The following is an 18,159-nucleotide window of genomic DNA, read 5'->3' on the forward strand; positions in this document are numbered from 1 at the left end:
GGTTTGGGCATTACAGACTGGAGGAAAGATGCCAGTGGGTGGTGTCTGACAATGCCTAACGTTTCTCCTGCTGGGAAAACGATCGTCCTGGAAACATTGACTCGTTCGCTCCCGAGGTCCAGAGCTCTGCTCGGGTCCCAACCTTACGTTATTAAAACTCCCCGAGCTCTTTCTATAATTCCCGTAAAGACCCAGTGCACCAGCCCTAGAGCGGAGAGTGCCCCCGAAGCAGTGTGACCGAAACCTCAGTGACTGGGCCCGGGCAGGCTGTTTGAGGGTTGGCTTTAACAGACCCTGAGGTCTGAGTGATTTTTTTTTTCCCTGCATTCTGCCGAAAGCCTTAGAAGATAAGCATTTTATGCTTCACGGCTCTTAGCCAAAATACCAGGGTAGCATCAAGAAGAAATCCGGTGGTCACATACGAACCGAAAAGCCCCCTGGCCGCTGAGGGGTTTCGCGGGGAGGGCAAGAAAGAGGATGGCTTCCACACTGGCCAAAGGCCGCCCTGAATATCTTGCTGCGGTTACCTGGGATCTGGGGTACATGGGAGGGTGAACAAATACGTTTGGCTTCGTCTAGGCTGCATGCTCTGGCTTGCCCTTAACCAGCTTACTCTGACTCTTTAGTAATAATGATGATAATAATCTAGGCTGCGTGCTCTGGCTTGCCCTTAACCAGCTTACTCTGACTCTTTAATAATAATAATGGTATTTATTAAGCACTTACTATGTGTAAAGCACTGTTCTAAGAGCTGGGGAGATTACAAGGTGATCAGGTTGTCCCATGTGGGGCTCACAGTCTTAATCCCCATTTTACAGATGAGGGAACTGAGGCACAGAGAAGTTAAGTGACTTGCCCTAAGTCCCACAGCTGACAAGTGGCGGAGCTGGGATTTGCCCCTTCCTTCCTCTCCCTCTCGTCCCCCTCTCCATCCCCCCCATCTTACCTCCTTCCCTTCCCCACAGCACCTGTATATATGTATATATGTTTGTACATATTTATTACTCTATTTATTTTACTTGTACATATCCTATTTATTTTATTTTGTTAGTATGTTTGGTTTTGTTCTCTGTCTCCTCCTTTTAGACTGTGAGCCCACTGTTGGGTAGGGACTGTCTCTATATGTTGCCAATTTGTACTTCCAAAGCGCTTAGTACAGTGCTCTGCACATAGTAAGTGCTCAATAAATACGATTGATGATGATGTGAACCCACGACCTCTGACTCCAAAGCCCGGGCTCTTTCCACTGAGCCACGCTGCTTCAAGCGCTTTAAGCGAAAGATACTCCCTTCCCAGACCCTGCCGTTGAATTCTGGCCCGGCGGTTGCCGAGCGGAGGTTCAGTAAACATTTCCAATTCTTTCTGCTGGGAGGAGGGAATCCAATTTAAAGTTTAATCTTCTGCACGCTGAGAGGCCCTGTCAAAGAGCCTGCCGAGGGAGACGTCACTTTAGCAGTGGGAGTTCAATCCTGCTGCCGTCTTTAAAGCTTTAGTCTTCCTAAGTAGCCAACACGGACATTTTCTGGCAAGAGCCTCCCTGAGATCCTAAGCACGATTTTGGGAGTACTCGCCGTAGATAGGCCGGCATCGGTTCAGTTTTCCTTCTGATGAAACGCCGGGGTTTTCTTCGGTTGGGCGCTTAGGGAGGCCTTGGGCCCCGGGACTCCAGCAGCCGATCGATCCTCTCTTGCAGGTTGAAAGGGGGAGACCTGTCGGAACTGGTGACGGCCGTGGACCAGGTGGCCTGTCTGGAGTCGGCCCGGCCTCGGATGGGCGTGGGTTGCCGCCTGAGGCGGGCCCTGCTCACAGCCGTGACCAGCGTGCTCATTTTCTTCTGGGGTAAGCGTCCGGCCCCCGGCGGCTGGGGACGCGTCCCCGTCTCTCCCCGACTCTGCCCGTCCCCCTCCCGGGCCCGTGAACCGGCCTGGTGATTTTCCCCGGCGTGACTGATGGCTGCTAAAAATCCCAGCGTTGGAGAGTTCATTTCTGTCTAGTGAACCTGAGGTCTGGTCAATAAAACAGAGGAGATGAACATGTCAGCCTTCATACTGAAATGTCACTGCCGTTCCCACCCGCCCCGAGATTGGCTCCAAAATGGTTGGAAAATGTTCTTGGCACCGGGCGAGGAGGCTTGGGGCTCATGGGAGGAAGCCCTGATGCTGGGCCTCTAACTGCCCATCTCCTGTTGGGTGAAAGCAGAGGGTTCCCCGGGGAAGGAGACAGGGGCAACTTGTGGCCACGATGCCCGCCATCTGCCCAAGAGCCATCAACTCCAGGGAGCAGGAGAAAGACAGCCTGCTTAGAAGGGACCAAACGGGACGGCGTACACCATCCATCCCGAAACCCTGGGAATGTGGGCCCGGAATTCAGGGGGTTAGGCACAGACTCGGGGGTGAAGGCGAGGTGGCCCCCGTGGCCGGATCGGCCCCTCGGCCAGAGCGGCCCGATCCCCTGAGACTTTCTGGGCTCTTGATTTCTGCCTTCCGCAGGTCTGGCTTTTTTGTGGGGAGTCCTGATTCTTCTGAAGTATCGGTGGCGGAAACTAGAAGAGGAGGAGCAGGCCATGTATGAAATGGTGAAGAAAATTATAGGTGACCAACTCTTGAAAACATCCCTTTGACTATAAGAGACTCTGTCTCTCCCCCCGCCCCCGCCACCTCTCCCCCCATCTTCCTCCCTTCCTCTCTTCCCCCTGCCTCCTGTACTCCCGGGAAGTTGCTGAACTGCCATGGATGGTTTTGTTGTCTCCCTCTCGGTGCCCCAGCTGTTGTGCAGGATCACTATGTGGACTGGGAACAGGACATGGAGCGCTATCCCTATGTGGGCATCCTTCACGTGCGGGACACCCTGATACCACCTCAGAGCAGGTGAGTTTCCTTTTCGCCTTCCCCTCCGTGTATGCCGGACCACCAATCTAATAATAATAATAATAGTGATGGCATTTGTTAAGCGCTTACTATGTGCAAAGCACTGTTCTAAATGCTGGGGGGGATACAAGGTGACCAGGTTGGGGGGGCTCACAGTCTTAATCCCCATATTATTGATGAGGTAACTGAGGCACAGAGAAGTTGTGACCTGCCTAAAATCACACAGCTGCCAAGAGGTGGAGCCAGGATTAGAACCCATGACCTCTGACTCCCAAGCCTGTGATCTTTCCACTGAGCCACGCTGGGAATCTCTCCACCTTCAAAGCATCATTAAAGTCACATCTCATCCAAGAGGCCTTTCCCGATTAAACCCTCTCTTCTCCGGCTCACTGTCCCACCCATCTGCATCATCTATGCACTTGGATCTGTGATCTTTGGACATTGGATTTCACCCCACCCCCAGAGCACTTAAATAATAATGGTTCTTGTTAAGCGCTTACTATGTGCAAAGCACTGGAGTAGATATAATTAATCAGATTGGACTCAGTCCTTGTCCCACAGGGAGCTCACGGTTTTAATCCCCATTTTACAAGTGAGGCAACTGAGGCACAGAGAAGTGAAGTAATAATAATAGTATTTGTTAAGCGCTTACTATGTGCCAGGCACTGTATTAAGCACTGGTATGGATACAAGCAGATTGGGTTGGATGCAGTCCCTGTCCGACGTGGGGCTCACAGTTTCAATCCCCTTTTTACAGATGAGACAATTGAGGCACAGAGAAGTGAAGTGATAATAATAATGTTCATTCATTTAATTGTATTTATTGAGCACTCGCTGTGGGCAGAGCACTGTACTAAGCGCTTAGGAAGTACAAATCGGCAATAATAATAATGTTCATTCATTCAATTGTATTTATTGAGCACTCGCTGTGGGCAGAGCACTGTACTAAGCGCTTAGGAAGTACAAATCGGCAGCATATAGAGATGGTCCCTACCCAACAACGGGCTCACAGTCTAGAAGGGGGAGACAGACACTAAAACAAAACAAGTAGACAAGGTGTCAATGCCATCAGAATAAATAGAATTATAGCTATATACTCTGTTAATAAAATAGAGTAATAAGTATGTACAAATACACACAAGTGCTGTGGATATGGGAAGGGGGTAGGGCTGGTGGGGGTCGATGGGGAGGGGAGAAGGAGAGGAAAAAGGGGGACTTAGTCTGGGAAAGCTTCCTGGAGGAGGTGAACTCTCAGTAGGGCTTTGAAGGGAGGAAGAGAGCTAGCTTAGCGGATGGGCAGAGGGAGGGCATTCCGGGCCAGAGGGAGGACGGGGGCCGGGGGTCGACGGCGGGACAGGCGAGAAAGAGGCCCGGGGAGGAGATTAGCGGCCGAGGAGCGGAGGGTGCGGGCTGGGCTGGACAAGGAGAGAAGGGAGGTGAGGTAGGAGGGGACGAGGTGATGGACAGCTTTGAAGCCGAGAGTGAGGAGTTTTTGCTTGATTCGAAGGTTGATAGGCAACCACTGGAGATTTTTGAGGAGGGGAGTGACAGGCCCAGAGTGTAATAATAATAATAATGGTATCTGTTAATGGTGGTATAGTATTTGTTCAGCACTTATTACGTGCTAGGCGCTGGTGTGGATACAAGCAAATTGGGTTCGACGCAGTCCCTGCACCTCATGGGGCTCACAGTCTCAATCCCCATTTTACACATGAGGTAACTGAGGCCCGGAGAAGTGAAGTGACTTGCCCAAGGTCACACAGCAGACAAGTGGCGGAGCTGGGATTAGAGTCCATGCCCTTCTCACTCCCAGGCCTGAGCTGTATCTGTTAGGCCATGCTGCTGTTCATATCTTATTATATTATAAATTATTATAATATTATATTACATTATAATATAATGTATATGTTGCCAACTTGTACTTCCCAAGCACTTAGTACAGTGCTCTGCACACAGTAAGCGCTCAAATATGATTGAATTATATTATTATAATATAATGATTTATATTATAAATTATTTATATTGTCTGCCTCACCTTCTAAAGTGTAACCTTGTTCTGGGCAGGGAATTCTATTGTATTGTGCTCTGCCAAGTGCTTAGCACAGTTCTCTGCACACGCTGAGAAGCAGCCTGGCTCAGTGGAAAGAGCCCGGGCTTTGGCGTCAGAGGTCATGGGTTCAAATCCTGGCTCCGCCACTTGTCAGCTGTGTGACTTTGGGCAAGTCACTTCACTTCTCTGTGCCTCAGTTACCTCATCTGGAAAATGGGGATGAAGACTGTGAGCTCCCCATGGGATAACCTGATCACCTTGTAACCTCCCCAGCGCTTAGAACAGTGCTTTGCACATAGTAAGCGCTTAACAAATACCAACATTATTATTATTATTATTATTATAGCGCTTAAATGCCATTGATTGTTTGATTGCATCTCCCGAGAGGGCATCCTGCCCTTTCCCTACCCCAGTGCCTCTATGGAGGCCTTCTTCAGGAGCTGGTTACATTAGCTATTCATTCATTCAATCGTATTTATTGAGCGCTTACTGTGTGCAGAGCACTGTACTAAGCGCTTGGGAAGTACAAGTCAGCAGCATATAGAGATGGTCCCTATCCAACAACGGGCTCACAGTTTATAAGGGAGACAGACAACAAAACAAAGCATGTAGACAGGTGTCAAAACTGTCAGAATAAATAGAATTATAGCTATATGCACATCATTACTTATGCACATCATTATATTATATATAATAATAATAATGGCACTTATTCATCATCATCATCATCAGTCGTATTTATTGAGCGCTTACTGTGTGCAGAGCACTGTAGTAAGCGCTTGGGAAGTACAAGTTGGCAACATATAGAGACAGTCCCTACCCAACAGTGGCTCACAGTCTAAAAGGGGGAGACAGAGAACAAAACCAAACATACTAACAAAATAAAATAAATAGATGGTATGTATTGAGAGCTTCCCATGTCCAGAGCACTGGGGTAGATAATCAGATTCAGTTCCTGTTCCGCTTGGGGTTTCACAATCTAAGGGGAAGGGAGAATGGGTATTTTTATCCCTGTTATATAGACGAAACCGGGGTAAAGACAAGAGGCCACCCGGCAGACCAGAGGTAGAGCCGGGACCATCATCATCAATCGTATTTATTGAGTGCTTACTGTGTGCAGAGCACTGTACTAAGCGCTTGGGAAGTACAGGTTGGCAACATATAGAGACAGTCCCTACCCAACAGTGGCTCACAGTCTAAAAGGGGGAGACAGAGAACAAAACCAAACATACTAACAAAATAAAATAAATAGATGGTATGTATTGAGAGCTTCCCATGTCCAGAGCACTGGGGTAGATAATCAGATTCAGTTCCTGTTCCGCTTGGGGTTTCACAATCTAAGGGGAAGGGAGAATGGGTATTTTTATCCCTGTTATATAGACGAAACCGGGGTAAAGACAAGAGGCCAACCGGCAGACCAGAGGTAGAGCCGGGACCATCATCATCATCATCAATCGTATTTATTGAGCGCTTACTGTGTGCAGAGCACTGTACTAAGCGCTTGGGAAGTACAAGTTGGCAACATGTAGAGACAGTCCCTACCCAACAGTGGGCTCACAGTCTAAAAGACAGACCAGAACCCAGATATCCTGATCCCTGGGTCCGTGCTCCGGGAGCTTTCCGTCAATCGTCTGGTGGGGACAACTACTTTTCCCAAGAATTTCCACATCTCTGCCCACACGGTGGAAGCCACCCTCCCTGCCCTGCTTAGTCAACCCCTTTGATCCCTCGATGGAAACTACGTCCCGTGGGTTAGAGCTCTGTACTGTGTGCAGAGCACTGGACTAAGCGCTAGGGAAGTCCAAGTTGGCAACGTATAGAGACAGTCCCTGCCCAACAGTGGGCTCACAGTCTAGAAGACTGTGCTCTGCACACAGTAAGCGCTCAATTTATTCCATTTATTTTGTTTTGTTTTGTTGTCCGTCTCCCCCTTCTAGACTGTGAGCCCGCTGTTGGGTAGGGACCGTCTCTATTTGTTGCCAATTTGGACTTCCCAAGCGCTTAGTACAGTGCTCTGCACACAGTAAGCCTTCAATTTATTCCATTTATTTTGTTTTGTTGTCTGTCTCCCCCTTCTAGACTGTTTAACCCGCTGTTGGGTAGGGACCGTCTCTATTTGTTGCCAACTTGGACTTCCCAAGCGCTGAGTACAGTGCTCTGCACACAGTAAGCGCTCAATAAATACGATAGAATGAATGAATGAATGGAAACCCGAAACGCAACTGAACTGCCGACGGCTTAGCAGCTCTGCTAGGAGACTCCTCTCTTTTCTCTCTCCCCCGCAACCCTTTCCCCCTGCCCTCGTGTGAAACTTTTCAGAGGCCTGCTTGGGAGAGATTGAGAGAAATTTGGAGAGCTTGTTTGCTGATAAGAAGCAGTGGAGGCTGATTAAAGGAGCCGAGCTCCATCTGGGCTGCTTCATTAGCGCCTAATGGACAACTGGTGGGGAAGGAGGAGGCTGTGAGGCCAATCAATCGATCGTACTTATTGAGCGCTTACTCATTTATTTATTTATTAAATAATACATTTATTTATTTACTTATTTATTGAGCGCTAAAGGCCAGTGTTTGGCCTTTAGATTCCAGGAGAATTCTGCCCTGCCTCAGAGGGTGAGCCTGACGGTGATCACACAAAGCCACATTTGGGGCTCAGGAATTGGCCGCGGGCTGCAGAGTAAGCCAGTGGGTCCACACGGCTGGATCCAGGGCTACTCCACTCTATCCGCTCTAACTGGGCTTCGGGTGGTGGGTCTGGCCTGGGCCGGCCTCTGGAGACCTCGCTTCCCGGTGCCAAATAATAATAATTATTATGGTACTTGTTAAGTGCTTACTATGTGCCAAGCCCTGTTCTAAGACCTGGAGTATGTACAAGTAAATCAGGTTGGACACAGTCAATCAATCAGTCAATCAATCGTATTGAGCGCTTACTGTGTGCAGAGCACTGTACTAAGCACTTGGGAAGTACAAGTTGGCAACATATAGAGACAGTCCCTACCCAACAGTGGGGTCACAGTCGAAAAGGGGGAGTCCCTGTCCCACAAAGGGCTCCCACTAAGAGCGTGGGCTTTGGAGTCAGAGGTCAGGGGTTCTAATCCCGGCTCTCCCATGTGTCTGTTGAGAAGCAGCGTGGCTCAATGGAAAGAGCCCGGGCTTTGGAGTCAGAGTTCACGGGTTCAAATCCCGACTCTGCCAATTGTCAGCTGTGTGACTTTGGGCAAGTCACTCAACCTCTCTGTGCCTCAGTTCCCTCATCTGTAAAATGGGTATTAAGACTGTGAGCCCCACGTGGCACAACCTGATCACCTTGTATCCCCCCGGTGCTTAGAACAGTGCTTTGCACATAGTAAGCGCTTAACAAATACCATCATTATTATTATTAATCCCCATTTTATAGGTGAGGGAACAGAGGCCCAGGAAGTGACATGCCCAAAGTCACACAGCAGACACGTGGGGGAGCCGGGATTAGAACCCAGGTCTTAATGGTTCCTAATAGGAGGATGCCAGGTCCTCCCCTGACTCCTGGACCAGTGCTGTAGCCACCATGCCACCCTGCACTGCTACTGAGGCCCTGGGCGGTGCCGGGAAAGTCACTCCCTTTCCCTCATTTGTAGAGTTGGCATAATGCCCAACCACCCACCACCATCTCAATCAATCAATCAATCAATCATTCGTATTTATTGAGCGCTTACTGTGTGCAGAGCACTTGACTAAGCGCTTGGGAAGTACAGGTTGGCAACATATAGAGACATTCCCTACCCAACAGTGGGCTCACAGTCTAGATAGGGTGAGCATGACACCTGCAGAGAGGGCAAGGCACTCCCTTTCCCTCCCCCCATCCGCGTCGCTACCTGGTGCTCAGGAACTGGCTGGACCTAGTTTGGCACATCTCCTTCAATCAATCAATCTAGCAATCGTATTTATTGAGCGCTTACTGTGTGCAGAGCACTGTACTAAGCGCTTGGGAAGTACAAGTTGGCAACATATAGAGACAGTCCCTACCCAACAGTGGGCTCACAGTCTAAAAGGGGGAGACAGAGAACAAAACCAAACATACTAACAAAATAAAATAAATAGAAGAGATATGTACAAGTAAAATGAATAAATAAATAGAGTAATAAATATGTACAAACATATATACAGGTGCTGTGGGGAAGAGAAGGAGGTAAGATGGGGCGATGGAGAGGGGGATGAGGGGTAGAGGAAGGAAGGGGCTCAGTCAGGGAAGGCCTCCTGGAGGAGGTGAGCTCTCAGTAGGACCTTGGAGGGAGGAAGAGAGCTAGCTTGGCGGATGGGCGGAGGGAGGGCATTCCAGGCCAGGGGGAGGACGTGGGCTGGGGGTCGACGGCGGGACGGGCGAGAACGAGGCACAGTGAGGAGATTAGCGGCAGAGGAGCGGAGGGTGCGGGCTGGGCTGCAGAAGGAGAGAAGGGAGGTGAGGTAGGAGGGGGCGAGGGGATGGACAGCCTTGAAGCCCAGGGTGAGGAGTTTCTGCCTGATGCGCAGATTGATTGGTCCCCTTCAGAGACCGTGAAGGGGAGCTTCCTCCCCTGTGCTGTTGCCGGAGAACAGGTGTCCCTGTTTAGAGAGACGAGGGGCCAGAGCCCCTGCCAAAGGACAAATCACGACCATATTCCCGCAGGCTTCTATAAACCATTGACGTCGTGGGTCCTTTCGGCCCTGGGACTCAGCGGGGCCGATCCTAAGGCTGCTGTCCACCCAAATCACAAGAGCCAGGATGCGGGATTGGCAGGCAGGCTGAGGAGGAGGAAGGTTCCCAATTGGATTTTACCCAGAATGATGATGATGATGGCATTTATTAAGCGCTTACTATGTGCAAAGCACTGTTCTAGGCACTGGGGAGGTTACAAGGTGATCAGGTTGTCCCACGGAGGGCTCACAGTCTTAATCCCCATTTTACAGATGAGGTCACTGAGGCCCAGAGAAGTGAAGTGACTTTCCCAGAGTCACACAGTTCTAAGCGCTGGGGAAGTTACAAGGTGCTTATTATTATTATTATTATTATCAATAATAAATACGATTGAATGTATGAATGTGTGAATTATTATTATTAATAATAAATACGATTGAATGTATGAATGATACAAGCAGATCAGGTTGGACGCTGCCCCCGCCCCACGTGGGGCTCACGGTCTCCAATCCTCATTTTTCCGACGAGGCCCAGGAAAGGGAAGCGACTCTATTACTAAGCTATTTATTTTATTTTGTTAATATGTTTTCTTTTGTTGTCCGTCTCCCCCTTCTATACCATGATCCCGTTGTCGGGTAGGGACAGTCTCTATATGTACTTCCCAAGCGCTTAGTACAGTGCTCTGCACAAAAAAAGCGCTCAATAAATACGATTGAATGAATGAATGGCAAGTGGCGGAGCCGGGATTTGAACCCACGACCTCTGACTCCAAAGCCCGGGCTCTTTCCACTGAGCCACGCTGCTTCTCAGAACGCCCCAGGGTTCCCACGCTCACCCTCTGTTGGGATGTGCCGCGGCAGCGGGCTCCTCGGGGCTCACCGCCACTGCGGGAAGGAGGGGAAAACTGGCGGGGGACGAGCCAGGGTCACGCATCAAGAATCAGGAAGTGGAGGTGCTGAGGAGGACCTTCGGCCCTGGAGAGCTGAGAGCTTTGTTTGCCTCAGGAGCTTTACCTCAGGGCCAGCTGCACCCAAGGTTCAACCCTCCCGGCTCAGTTGGCAGGGCCGACAGGGCACAGGGCACTTTCCCCTTTAACCTGTCACCAGTGTGTGAGGTTGAAGATCGGCCTCGGGCCTGGGCTCAGAAATCCCCCCGCCTTACCTCCTTCCCCTCCCCACAGCACCTGTATATATGTATATATGTTTGTACGTATTTATTACTCTATTTATAGAGAGCGGGGAAGGGAAGGTCATTTGGGTGCTGGATAGGGAATGGAGATCTGGTTCCAGACCCTTGGGCTGGCGGACGGCAGCAGAAGCTGGGCAAGAAGCTGGGTATAGAAGGGTGGGGCCCCATCAGCTGGGCTGCCGGGCCGGGGCTGGTGCCCCTGAGCCCCTGGACCGGGCCCTAGGGATGGGACTGACTCCCTTCGTATTTATTACTCTATTCGTTTATTTTATTTGTACATATTTATTCTATTTATTTTATTTTGTTAATATGTTTGGTTTTGTTCTCTGTCTCCCCCTTCTAGACTGTGAGCCCACTGTTGGGTAGGGACCGTCTCTAGGTGTTGCCAACTTGAACTTCCCAAGCGCTTAGTACAGTGCTCTGCACACAGTAAGCGCTCAATAAATACAATTGAATGAATGAATGAAAAGGACACGCGTAGTTTAGCCAGTCCCCCCATTCCTGCTTCTTTCGAAGGGACGGAGGGAGTTAGTGTGGTTGGGGACCACTGTCCTCAGAAACCGGGCTTCCTGAGGGGGAAAATTTGAGGGTCACTTTCTTGCTCCTCCAGCCAACTCCTCCCGATGTGGGCGGCTGGCCCCAGTACCCAGCTGTGCTTCCAGTCTGGGTTTGGTGTTGGCCTGGCCTCCTGACTCCCTTTTGAAGGGCGGGTACCAACTTCCCCGAGCATCTGGGACACCACGGGCTGGGGCACAGCTAAGGCTTTGTGCCCTGGACAGAAGGGCTGGTCAGGTCCTTCCTCTCTCGTACCGTGGTCCGCGGAGGTGAAGGGTTGTTTGTAACCGGGTTAGAGTGTCTCTGTCTGCCGTTTGACCTCGGGCAAGACAGTGAACTTCTCTGCGTCTGTTTCCTCACCTGTAAAATAAGGCTTCAATCCCTGTTTTCCCTCATCCCTAGACCGCGAGCCCCATGTGGGACAGGGATTGTGTCTGATCTGATCGGATTATCTCTACCCCAGAAGTTCACAGGATGCTTGGCACGTAGTAAATACTTTACAGGTGGCACAGTTATGCTAATCGTTCTTTGCTGTCTCTTGTTCCAGGAGAAGGATGAAGCGCATCTGGGACAGGGCAGTGGAGTTTCTGGCTTCGAACGAGTCCCGGATCCAGACGGAGTCCCACAGGGTCGCCGGAGAGGACATGCTGGTCTGGAGATGGACTAAGCCCTCTTGCTTCTCCGACTCCGAGCGCTAACCTCCGGGAAAGGGTCAGGCACGAACTTAACTTGCCCACAGGGGCCCCTTCCACTGACGGTGTGGAAGGTGCCGGGGGGCCCGAGGTGCTGAATTCCGACTCGCCTCGACCTCTCCCCGTCTCTCCGCCTCGCCCTGTCCCTTCTTCCCACCTTTCTTCGGAAGGTCACGAAGGATTTTCAGAGAAGTTTAGTTTGTCGGGAAAACCCGGAACCGCCCCCGGGAGGCAGGGAAGGATGTCAAACGTGAGGGCGGTAACTGCTCTCCGGCTTTCCCACGCCGGTCCCGCGGCCTTCGCCCTCGGGTTTCCCGCTTCCTGTCAGGGGTGTCTGGGTCACCCGCGTGGGAGTGGGCGATGAACGGTGGAGCCGTTTGAACCGGGGATTTGCAGCTCGTCTGTTCTCCCCCAAGATTCAGCGGCAGTCCCTCGTTTGCTGAGTTCCCGGGAAGTAGTCCCCTTTGGGTGTGGGTCTGGGGAGATGGTGGGTTTGGGCTGGGGGTGGGGGAGACGGGGTCTGTGCCTTGGGGTGCTTTGGCTGACTAGGTGTGGGGGCCGTTACAGGTCTCTCCTTTTGGATTTCCTTCCCTCTTCCATCTAGAGAGGGACTAAGCTAGAAGCCAGGAGAGCGTGGATGGGATCGGGAGCTCCTCCCCTGTGCCAGAGCCGAGGCAGGATGGAGCATTGGGCAGGCCCGTCCCCTGGGAGAGAGCTGGCTGCCCCGGGGTGCCTTGAGCTCCGGTGCGGAGCAGCTGGCCGAGGGTCACAGTTCAGAGGGCACAGCCACCGGGTGCCAGTTGGCTGAGCAGTCAAACAGGGAGGCAGGGGCTCAAACCCGTTTAATGGCGCTCTTTTCTGCAAGCCTTCACGAGGGGCGAGCTGCCTCGGTGGGGCCACCAGTTTTAGGAAAAGCTAATGACACCAGCGGCGGATGGGTTCTGCATCTCTCTGAGCCTCACCTCGGGCAGCATTCCCTCCAGAGGGGAGGCCGCGCCATCGGTGGGCCCGTGCCCCCCGCCCAGGCGTATGGCCAGAGCACCTCCAGGGACAAGAGACCCACCGCCCTGACTCCCAGGAAGGTTGGTCTTGAAAGGAAAACTTCCTCCAAACCTCAGAGCTCGCTCGAAGTCCTGGAGTCTCTCGGGGGTCCGGACGCCTGGTCTTGAATGTTAGGGTCCGGAAAGGGAGCTGCTGCACCTCCCTCCACCCGCTGTTGACCGCCGGCGAGAATCGCAGGGGTTCCCTGTGAGTTCCAAGGGAGAGCTCGCTGAGACTCTCCACATCTACCTCCTGCCGGCTTGTCACCTCAAATCAGAGTAGAGAAAGCCATCCTTGGAAACCAGGCGGTGTGGTGGCGGCGGTGGGCGGGGGGACAGGGAGAGGTATTATTAGTTTAATTCGAAAAGATGGCATATGAGCATGATTTTGTCCCTCTCTGTTTTCATCTGGGCTCGGGGTTGGGCTGAGAACAGCCCTGGAATGCCGTCTCGGAGACACCGGTCATCTCTTTTCGGCTGTCTGGCGACGGGCAGGCTCAGCCCTCCCGTGTGCTAGCAGTACTTCCCCGGTTCTTCCGAGGGCTGCGCGGACCCCAGGGGTGGGCAACGGCTGAGCCCCAGCCCCCCGAGAGGATAAGTGGTCCTGGGAACAGGCTCTGGCCAGAGGTGGGGCCTGACCGCGTCTTTGGTTAGTTGGAGCGGACCTCTGTGGGATGAATAATACTATTTGTTTAAAACCTGCCTGTTTCTGTCCTGTGTCTGTCCCGTGGTTCCGGGCGGGGTGGCCTGTGTCTGGCCCCCGCCAGGTGCACTCAAGGAAACAGCCCTGAGGGGAAGAGAAACCCGGAGTGATGCCGGGCAGAGCCGCCTACCTGGAGGGTGGCCAGGGTGACCAGGCAGCCTGGGGAGCTTCCTCCTGGGCCGGTGATGGGCCCTGAAAGCGAGCAGGGCAGCCTGCCCCGTGAAGGGACCCATTTCCCCTTTACCTTCCTCCCACCGCCATTCAGAGAGGCCAGTGAGGTCTCCCATGCCTCCTTCCGGGGACGGCTCTCACGTCAGGGCCTGTTTCTCAGAGCCAATATGTGGGCTTGCACTTGGGGACAGGGACGGAGTTGAGAGGAGCAGCGTGATTGCGGGTAGATTTGTCTGTGGGCCCAGGCCTGCTTCAGTAAATGCTGTGAACTACTGCTTCCCGTTCAGGGTCAGGGCCTGGAACCGAAGCAGTTCCCGGCCGGTGACAGCCATTGTCTCGGAACCAGAGGGGTGCGACAGAAGGAGGAATGTGTGTTGCCTGGAAACAGCCAAAGGATGAAGCATTATTCTCCCTGCATTGTACCCAGGCTCGGCTTGCTAAGCTAGTTGCTCTGGCTAGTGAATAATAATTGTGGTATTTTTTAAGTGCCATTCATTCATTCATTCATTCGATCGAATTTATTGAGCGCTTATTGTGTGCAGAGCACTATACTAAGCTCTTGGGAAGTACAAGTTGGCAACATATAGAGACGGTCCCTACCCAACAGTGGGCTCACAGTGTAGAAGTCAGGTTGGACACAGTCCCTGTCCCCCACAGGGCTCCCAGACTTCATCCCCATTTTTTCAGATGAGGTAACTGAGGCACAGAAGTGAAGTGACTCGCCCAGGGTCACCCAGCAGACAAGTGGCGGAGCAAGGATTAGAACCCAGGTCCTTCTGACGTGTAGAATTGAGCTCTATCCAATAGGCCACACCGCTTCTAAGCGTTGACCCCTGCTGCCTTAACAGCCTCGAAGTTATTCATTGTCATATTTACCGTGAGCACTTGCTGTGTGCAGAGCACTGTACTGAGTTATGAATTGGACTCCCATTTAGGCCCTGTAAAGCAAGCTCTGCCCCCACCCCATAGGTGCCCCACTTCCTCTCTTGCATTTTGAGGCCACCCACTCCAGCTTGTCACCCCTGCAATCTCCCTGCACTTTCCCTACTCCAGATCCATTACACCCTGAAAGATGCAGAGGGAGTCAAGGGGTGTCGGAAGGGTACGGGAAGGTGGGGAAATGGAGCCAGCTGGACAGGGCAGGGCTATTTCCCAGCAAATTCATCAAATAAGAACAGAAATATTTTTGTCCCCCTGATGTGGGAACCCTGGGACTTGCCCCAGCGCTTTTTCAGATCAAAAAGAGATTTCCCCCGTAGTGTCATCATAGGCGTGGTCTTGCAGAACCGCGGACGGATGTATACATCCTTATCTTTACAAATGGCCAAGTTGCCAAGGCAGTTCCCATCTATAAGAGGGATCCCAGAAGCGGCCTTGGGAATTAGAGACTGAAGAGTCTCACTTCCACTCGACAAATGAATGAGAAGTACCCATCTATAAGAGGGATCCCAGAAGCGGCCTTGGGAATTAGAGACTGAGGAGTCTCACTTCCACTCTTGACTAATGAATGAGAGTGTTCCCATCTATAAGAGGGATCCCAGAAGCGGCCTTGGGAATTAGAGACTGAGGAGTCTGACTTCCACTCTTGACAAATGAATGAGAAGTTCCTGTCTGTAAGAGGGATCCCAGAAGCGGCCTTGGGAATTAGAGACTGAGGAGTCTCACTTCCACTCTTGACAAATGAATGAGAAGTTCCCATCTATAAGAGGGATCCCAGAAGCGGCCTTGGGAATTAGAGACTGAGGAGTCTCACTTCCACTCTTGACAAATGAATGAGAGTGTTCCCATCTATAAGAGGGATCCCAGAAGCGGCCTTGGGAATTAGAGACTGAGGAGTCTCACTTCCACTCTTGACAAATGAATGAGAGTGTTCCCATCTATAAGAGGGATCCCAGAAGCAGCCTTGGGAATTAGAGACTGAGGAGTCTCACTTCCACTCTTGACAAATGAATGAGAGTGTTCCCATCTATAAGAGGGATCCCAGAAGCGGCCTTGGGAATTAGAGACTGAGGAGTCTCACTTCCACTCTTGACAAATGAATGAGAAGTTCCCATCTATAAGAGGGATCCCAGAAGCGGCCTTGGGAATTAGAGACTGAGGAGTCTCACTTCCACTCTTGACAAATGAATGAGAAATAGCGTGGCGTAGTGGAAAGAACGCGGGCTTGGGAGTCAGAGTCATGGGTTCTAACCCCGGCTCCGCCACTTATCAGCTGTGTGACTTTGGGCAAGTCACTTAACTTCTCTGTGCCTCAGTGACCTCATTTGTAAAATGGGGATTAGCACTGAGAGCCCCAAATGGGACAACCTGCTTACCTTGTATCTACCCTAGCGCTTAGAACAGTACATGGCACATAGTAAGCACTCAAATACCATTATTATTATTAAATGAGTAGAGTCGATAGCGGAGTTCAGTCAGGGAGCACTAGAGAAGCACAGCCAGCCAAGGGAAGACCTGGTGTCTGAACGGACCTCGCTGATGTGCTGGATTCTTTGGCGAGACACATACCCTCTGAGACTGAAAGGGACCCGTGGGTCTACAGCGTTTTGATTTCTAAAGACCTTTTTTAAGGTTTCACCCACAGCATTTTAAGAAACGGGATTGGAGGGAATGTTCTGCCATGGACAGAAAATAGACTGAAAAGCCAAAAACCAAGGGTAGGGGAAATGGTCACTTTTCAGAATGAAGAAGTGTGAATGTGAACCCCTAGGCACCAGGCCCTGGGTGTGGGTTTGTGTAGCACCTCTGCAGATGAGGAAGAAGCAGTGCCCAGTAAAATCCCCCAGCGTTCTGGCCACAGTCAGCTCTTCTAAGTGGGGAAATGACCTGCAGATTGGGGTGTTGGGAAGACCCCTTGAAGCCGATTGAGTGGGCTGAAAAGGGGCAGGTGAGCTTCAGGGGGACCAGGTGCAAAGTTTTTGTTGCTGTTGTTGGTTTTGTTGGGTTTTTTTTTATGATATTTGTTAAGCGCTTTCTATGTGCCAGACACTGTACTAAGTGCTGGGGTAGATAGAAGCTAATTAGGTTGGACACAGACCCTGCCTCACACCGGACTTACAGTCTTAACCCCTCCGTTGTTCAGATGAGGGAACTGAGGCCCAGTGGAATGACTTGCTCAAGGTCACACAGCAGACAAGTGGCGGAGCTGGGATTTGAACTCATGTCCCCTGGCTCCCAAGCCCCTGCTCTTTCCACCCTACCACGTTACTCCATCGAGGGAAGGACCACCCCAAGTCCAATAATAATAATGGTATTTGTTAAGTACTTACTAAGTGCCAAGCACTGTTCTGAGCACTGGGCTAGATACAAGGTAATGAGGTTGCCCCACATAGGGCTCACAGACTTAATCCCCATTTTACAGATGAGGTCACTGAGGCACAGAGAAGTTAAGTGATTCGCCCAGGGTCACCCAGCAGACAAGTGGCGGAGCTGGGATTAGAACCCACAGCCTTGGACTCCCAAGCCCGGGTTCTTTCCAATAAAGCCACACCACTAGCATGAGTCCAGACTCATGCTAGGCATCGTTGACTCTGCCTGCCCAGCAGCAGACCGGCACGGGGTAGCACAGGAGACAGCCTGATGATGATGATGATGATGATGATGCTGGCATCATCAGGAGTGGGATAGGAACAATAACAGGGCACAGTGTGAGCACACTTGTGCCCGCACCGGGTTTGCCACGTGCACTGTGTGTACTATACCGTGGGCACCACCCCCGCACTCATGGCTGCCATATTCATTCAATCGTATTTATCGAGCGCTTACTGTGTGCAGAGCACTGGACTAAGCGCTTGGGAAGTACAAATTGGCGACAGATAGAGACGGTCCCTACCCAACAGCGGGCTCCCAGTCTAGAAGGGGGAGGCACAACAAAACAAAACATGTGGACAGGTGTCAAGTCATCAGAATAAATAGAATTAAAGCTAAATGCACGTCATTAACAAAATAAATAGAATAGTAAATATGTGCAAGTAAAATAGAGTAATAAATCTATACAAACATATATACAGGTGCTGTGGGGAGGGGAAGGAGGAGAGGAAAAAAGGGGGTTCAGTCTACCCACCTCCCCCCTGGGATGCCATAGTGCAGGAAGGGCACGCTGGGGCTGGAGATGGGTCAGAGGAGGGCTAGCAAGGTGAGAGGCCGAGAGGGGACGTGAACGGGGTTGAAGCGCTTAGTACAGTGCTCTGCACACAGTAAGCGCTCAATAAATATGATTGATAATGATGACAGACCCTTAGAAAGT

At 51.4% G+C, this 18,159-nt stretch overlaps 1 protein-coding gene across 1 annotated transcript in view; it reads left to right on the plus strand.

The window, feature by feature from the left end:
• The window catches only part of LEMD2 (LEM domain nuclear envelope protein 2), a 28,323-nt gene extending 15,809 nt beyond the window's left edge, over positions 1–12,514 (plus strand). The window contains exons 6-9 of the mRNA XM_038749570.1: positions 1,694–1,839; positions 2,490–2,591; positions 2,765–2,867; positions 11,855–12,514. Coding sequence (XP_038605498.1) covers positions 1,694–1,839; positions 2,490–2,591; positions 2,765–2,867; positions 11,855–12,005 — 502 coding nt within the window. The 3' untranslated portion in view covers positions 12,006–12,514. The remainder of the gene's footprint in view (positions 1–1,693; positions 1,840–2,489; positions 2,592–2,764; positions 2,868–11,854) is intronic.
• Positions 12,515–18,159: the final 5,645 nt, after the last annotated feature.

This window comes from Tachyglossus aculeatus, chromosome 7 (genome assembly GCF_015852505.1).
Source record: "Tachyglossus aculeatus isolate mTacAcu1 chromosome 7, mTacAcu1.pri, whole genome shotgun sequence".
Classification (NCBI taxonomy): Eukaryota; Metazoa; Chordata; class Mammalia; order Monotremata; family Tachyglossidae; genus Tachyglossus; species Tachyglossus aculeatus.